The sequence below is a fragment of the Tribolium madens genome, unplaced genomic scaffold (assembly GCF_015345945.1).
Source record: "Tribolium madens isolate multiple individuals breed KSU strain unplaced genomic scaffold, Tmad_KSU_1.1 Scaffold_91;HRSCAF=231;Tcas5.2_LG7, whole genome shotgun sequence".
NCBI lineage: Eukaryota > Metazoa > Arthropoda > Insecta > Coleoptera > Tenebrionidae > Tribolium > Tribolium madens.
This window is the reverse complement of record NW_025401063.1, coordinates 736,789-742,376: the sequence shown is the minus strand read 5'-3', so window position 1 is coordinate 742,376 and position 5,588 is coordinate 736,789. Positions and strand designations below refer to the sequence as shown.

The 5,588-nt window shown below is 33.6% G+C and overlaps 2 protein-coding genes across 3 annotated transcripts in view; one reads left to right on the top strand and one right to left on the bottom strand.

The window, feature by feature from the left end:
* Nucleotides 1-2,275, bottom strand: part of LOC123011944 (gamma-tubulin complex component 4) — an 8,107-nt gene extending 5,832 nt beyond the window's left edge. For both annotated transcript variants that reach the window (XR_006413175.1, XM_044409668.1), the window contains exons 1-3: nucleotides 2,020-2,275; nucleotides 1,569-1,975; nucleotides 1,091-1,523 (exon numbers count right to left, since the gene is read on the bottom strand). Coding sequence is in view for 1 of the 2 variants with exons in the window: in XM_044409668.1 (XP_044265603.1) it covers nucleotides 1,091-1,523; nucleotides 1,569-1,975; nucleotides 2,020-2,067 (888 nt within the window). In the remaining variant the exon portion in view is untranslated. The remainder of the gene's footprint in view (nucleotides 1-1,090; nucleotides 1,524-1,568; nucleotides 1,976-2,019) is intronic.
* Nucleotides 2,276-4,230: 1,955 nt separating this feature from the next.
* The window catches only part of LOC123010524 (E3 SUMO-protein ligase PIAS2), a 9,315-nt gene continuing 7,957 nt past the window's right edge, over nucleotides 4,231-5,588 (top strand). Inside the window, exons 1-3 of the mRNA XM_044407478.1 lie at nucleotides 4,231-4,526; nucleotides 4,612-4,781; nucleotides 4,831-4,972. Coding sequence (XP_044263413.1) covers nucleotides 4,500-4,526; nucleotides 4,612-4,781; nucleotides 4,831-4,972 — 339 coding nt within the window. The 5' untranslated portion in view covers nucleotides 4,231-4,499. The remainder of the gene's footprint in view (nucleotides 4,527-4,611; nucleotides 4,782-4,830; nucleotides 4,973-5,588) is intronic.

The following is a 5,588-nucleotide window of genomic DNA, read 5'->3' as shown; positions in this document are numbered from 1 at the left end:
AAGTTTGTTTGGATTGAATAAAATTTATATAAAATTATTTTATTTGTCAATTGCAACTTTATTAAAGAGCTATCAATAAATTAAAGAGAGTTATGTTAAATTGTCTTTGGTTAGATTTGATCATTTTAATTCCTAATAATAAATGGTTTTCATTAGGTACTACTAATAATAATAATAATAATATTGTTACCAACCAAATAAATCAGGTGACTTATTGCCTTTAATATCACTCGAAAGTGATGAGAAAGCATTTGCTCAGAACATTTTCAAAAAAAATTCAGAAAGCTAGAACAAAGTTAACAAGTCGAAATCTGAATGGAAAGTGATTTGATTTGAAAAGATTTGCCCTTATATTTAAGAGTCGTGTCTTAAACTTCTAGATTCTCTTTGCTCAATGATCAGTGGTCATTTTTACAACAAAAAAACTCTTAATTTGCTTTAATTACTACGCAGGTACTATTTATTTGTTTTAAGTAAACAAACAGTTTTTGTTTATTCTAATTAGAACAAAGAAGGTGCAATTGACCATTTTTAAGCAAAAGAAGAGTCTTAAAACAAATACTTTTATAAAAATGCAATTTTAAATGAGATTAACATGCATTTCTCCCCTGGATTAGCAAACCTTAACTTCAAAAAATCATATCTTGAAAACTACTCGGTATATTTTTTTGAAAATTTGGATTACAACTAATAAAGAGATGCTCTACGGTGGTAATGATGAAAAAAAAATACTCGTAGGGTTTTTCTTAGATTATTTCGATTTACTTCGAACTTCTTCGAACACTGTTCGAAGAAAAGTTTGCCAATATTCAATTTCAAATTTTATATCATTCTAAAGGGCAAGTCCATCCGTTTAGAATGGTCTTTATTTGAAGCAAATCGGCCTAATAGTTATTGAGTAATGATTTTTTAAAGTTAAAGTATTTTAAATTCATTTAAATTAGAAAAAAATAAGTAGTTCAAAGTGTGTGGACTTTTTGAAATTTTTTTTAGTCCATTTGATTTGTCTCACTGAGACGAACAAAATGATATAAATGTCAAGTTGTCACATGACTTTTTTTTGTCGCCTTGTGTTAATTGATTAACCAACTTTGCTTAATTTAATTCTGCACTCTTCAATGACATTTTGGAATTCCATTTGGTCGAAAATTTGTCGTTCAAGACTCTGGATTTTCCTGTAGTATTCGACGTCTTTCCCCTCCCAGACGTCGGGTTTGTGGGGGCTGTGGTGGTGGTCGGTTTTCCTCTGGTGGTTTTTCACGATCCACACAATGCGCCCCATGAAAAGTATGCTCTCGGCGGTGTCTTCGGTGACGAAAATGGGCACCATGGGCCACACTATGGTGAATTTCCTCACGGGAGGGGGGCGATTCGAGACTTCGGATTGGTCGGCGTAGAGGAAATCCTCGTCCCAGCATTGGTCATCCTTGATGAAAAACTCGCCGTGGGGGTCGACCAACTCCCCATAAATGACCCAATTACACAAATGGCGGTAAAAAATGCTGTTGAAACAGTAAGTGATCCTGAAAAAAAATTGTTTTCAGTAGTTTCAGGACTCTTATTTATACTTTTTCGCGGCTTCTGTTATGCATTCCACGCCGCAGTAGGCGTATTTGTGCAAGCGCCCCATAAGGAGGCACCCGTGGAGCTTGTCCCCCTCCACGACTCGAATCACTGAAATAATTACATCGAACAAAAGCTTGTATTTTTCCAAAGTGCTCCGAATGTAGATCAAAGACAGTTGGGGGTTTTGCAGGAACGACTCTTCCAGTTGCGCGATTTCGCCCCTGTAAGCCCCCAGAACCTCGAGTACCCCGTTTGCGAAAGCCTCGATGTAGAGGCCGTGGGGCGTGTCGTGGATCCTTTTACAGAATGAGACGATGCAGTTGTGACTCGAGGATATTTCCATGATGGTTTGCAACAGTTGGCTTTCGCCGGGGTGGAGGAACTCCTGGAGTTCGTCGAGTTTGCACAACTGGAAAAAATCGGTCAAGGGGGCCCCGAGATAAGGTCAATTACCGAAGTGTCCGAGTTGTCTAACAAATACATGAGCGTTTCGTGGATCATTCTCACTTAATTTGCACTAAAATAACGCTTTTTTCGACTGTTGTTTAACCTCAAACTTCAATTTTTGAATCGGTGAAGGGATACCAACCTGGGGGAAAAGTCACTAAGTGGGTCCTAAAAGAGTTTGTAAATTAATAATGAATCATTTAAACACTGAACTCGCATTATATATGAGTTCAGTGCATTTAAAGATTTTGATTTCTTGGATATTGGTGACGTTTTTAATCACAAAATAAAAATAATTTTAAACCGGGAGTTTTTACGTTGGCATTATAAAAATAACTACAATTTTTTTTAACCTTAAAATGCTTTTCTAAGCAAAATAAATCTGAAAAAGCAGTTTGTACGCAAAATTACTTAATTAGAGGCTGCTTTTTAGTTTTTTTCAGTTTGATTTTTTTTAGATTTTTTTGTTTTTTTAATATTAAATTGCAATTTAACAAATTAATTCCTTGGGATTTTGGCTCCTTGGGTTGGCAATAGTAATATTTCTTGTTTTTTTATAAAAAATCGCTAAAAACAATTAATTTTGAACATTAGAAAGCTTTTTTAAGCAAAATAAAGCGCCATGTAAGCATAATTATTTAATTAGAATTCAGTTTTCTCTCGTTTTTTAGTTGGAAACTGTTTTTTTAGTTTCTCGGGTTGGCATTAAAAAAACTAGAAAAATAATTGATTTGAACCTTTAAATGCTTTTCCAAGTAAAATAAACCTGAAAAAGCAGTTTGTAAACAAAATTACTTAATTAGAGGCCGCTTTTTAGGTTTTATCAGTTTGATTTTTTTGGATTTTTTTTTTTTTTTTTGGGGTGGTCTTAGTTAAACATTAAAAAAATAATAAGTGTTTATTATAAATTAATATTAAATTGCAACTAATTTAACAAATTAAGCATTTAACTACTCAGAATTCCTTGGGATTTTGGCTCCTTGGGTTGGCAATAGTAACATTTCTGGTTTATATAAAAAATCGCCAAAAATAATTAATTTTGAACATTAAAAAGCTTTTTTAAGCAGAATAAAGCGCCACGTGAGCACAATTATTTAATTAGAATTTCGTTTTTCAGTTGGAAACTGTTTTTTTTTTAGTTTCTCGGGTTGGCATTAAAAAAACAAAAAATAATAATTTGAACCTAAAAATGCTAAAATGATAAAATAAACCTGAAAAAGCAGTTTGTAAGCAAAATTACTTACTTAAAGGCTGCTTTTTAGCTTTTTTCAATTTGATTTTTTTTGATTTTTTTTTGAGTGGCTTTAGTTAAACAAAAAAAAATAAGTGTCTATTATTATTCTCAAATAATGCTAAATTGATATTAAATTGCAACGAATTTAACAAATTGACCATTTAACCACTCAGAATTCCTTGGGATTTTGGCTCCTTGGGTTGGCAATAGTAACATTTCTTGTTTTTATAAAAAAAATCGCCAAAAATAATTAATTTTGAACATTAAAAAGCTTTTTTAAGCAAAATAAAGCGTCATGTGAGCACAATTATTTAATTAGAATTCAGTTTTATTTCGTTTTTCAGTTGAAAACTGTTTTTTTAGTTTTTCGGGTTGGCATTACAAAAAAACAAAATAAATAATTTGAACCTTAAAATGCTTTTCCAAGCACAATAAACCTGAAAAAGCAGTTTGGAAGCAAAATCACTTAATTAGAGACTGCCTTTTAGCCTTTTTTAGTATGATTTTTTAAATTTTTGTTTTTTTTTTGGAGTGGCTTTAGTTAAACATTAAAAAAATAAGTACTAAATTAATATTAAATTACAACAAATTAAAAAATTAAGCATTTAACCAGCCAGAATTTCTTGTGATTTTGGCTCCTTGGGTTGGCAATAGTAACATTTCTTGTTTTTATAAGAAAATTGTCAAAAATAATTCATTTTGAACATTAAAAAGCTTTTTCAAGGAAAATAAAGCGTCAAGTGAGCACAATTATTTAATTAGTTCAGTTTTCTCTCGTTTTTTAGTTGGGAACTAGGTTTTTTTAGTTTCTCGGGTTGGCATAAAAAAATCAAAATTATTAATAAAAAAATCAATAATTGTTGTAATTGCAACCAAACTAACAAAGTAAGTAACTCACTAAAGTTGTAGTTGTTAAGTTTTACAAGCACAATTATCTATTTATTCTATTCACAAGCAAGTTTCTTGTTGGTGATTTTGGCGTCGTAGTGTTGGCAGTACGCGCATTACCCTCAAGCTAAATCGCTGGTTGGTTTGTTATTCTGCAAAAATCGTGCAAAATCCGCGTCGAAAAAGTGCATGGGGTGTGTTTTCGCCCCCTTGAAGCCCCCATTCACCAACCCCAATGGTAGGCTTTGAATTGACAATCGTCAACTAGCTCACTTTGATGTTAAACAAACAAGTAGTGTTATTCATTTGTTTAAATGGTTGAAGTGACGTTAGAGGAGTTCTCAAACTGGATCAGTCACAGGAAATGTCCGAAAACATAGATGAATTGCGGGTAAGCCCCCATATTGCACCTAACCTCAATGTTATAAACAGCCCCCTTGTGCCCCCTTTTCCTAACTCTGTCTTTTTTGTTCAAGAATATGCTAATTACGTTTCGGGTGTCCGAACTGCAGATGCTTTTGGGCTTCGCTGGGAGAAATAAGTCAGGAAGAAAAACCGAATTGCAACAAAGGGCTTTGGAGCTCCTCCGAGTGCGATCGCATCCGATTCACCAGAAAATCAGAGATTTGTACAAAAGCATCCAACAGTGTGTCTCACACGTTTGATAGCCCCCTTTTTTAACGCTTGATTTGCAGACAAGGGGGCTCGTTGAGTAACGTCCCAACGCCGTCGCTATCACCGGGAAATAAAGACATCAATATGCCACAGCCCCAAGGAACGGTGCCGAGAACCACGGCCACAGTGCATCCCTACAATATCGACAGTCGACAATTATCGGTGAGTTGTGTAGATGGCGCTTTGGGTTACTACTCACGGATGAAACTCGTCCTGAGTGGTTATACTAAGGTTTGAGGCTCAGGAGGGGGTGATCCTTCTGATGGTCAGATGGGAGGTGATGAATGGGTTGCTCAGGATGTGTTTCTGAGGCCTGTGGCCCTTTTTGTTACGACTTTAAGCAGGCTGTACTTTTCTGATCCCATCTCAGGTCAAAAGGGTCATTTTTTTTCACAGAATTTGAAGGAATGTTGGTACACCTGACAAGGCTACTAGATATGATTATCAAAAGAATTTATTAATGTTAATTTTGATATGATAAAAATGGTAATTTAATATTGATATCTCTTTTAAAAAAATGTTAACAGGAAACAGATATTTATTTAATTTTTAAACAGTAAGGAACTAAAAATAGGTTTTGTTTTTTTTCTGTTTAAATTATTCATTGTGACCAACTTAACTTCAGTTACAAGCCACTTTTTTGATTGAGCTTATTTTTTCCGTTGTTTTGTGCACTTTTTTGCTTGTTTTTTTCATAAAAATTTAATGGATTTTTAAGAGGTTTTACAAAGTTATTTATTTTGATTGAAATTTTGTGCAATTTCCATTTGTTTCTTTG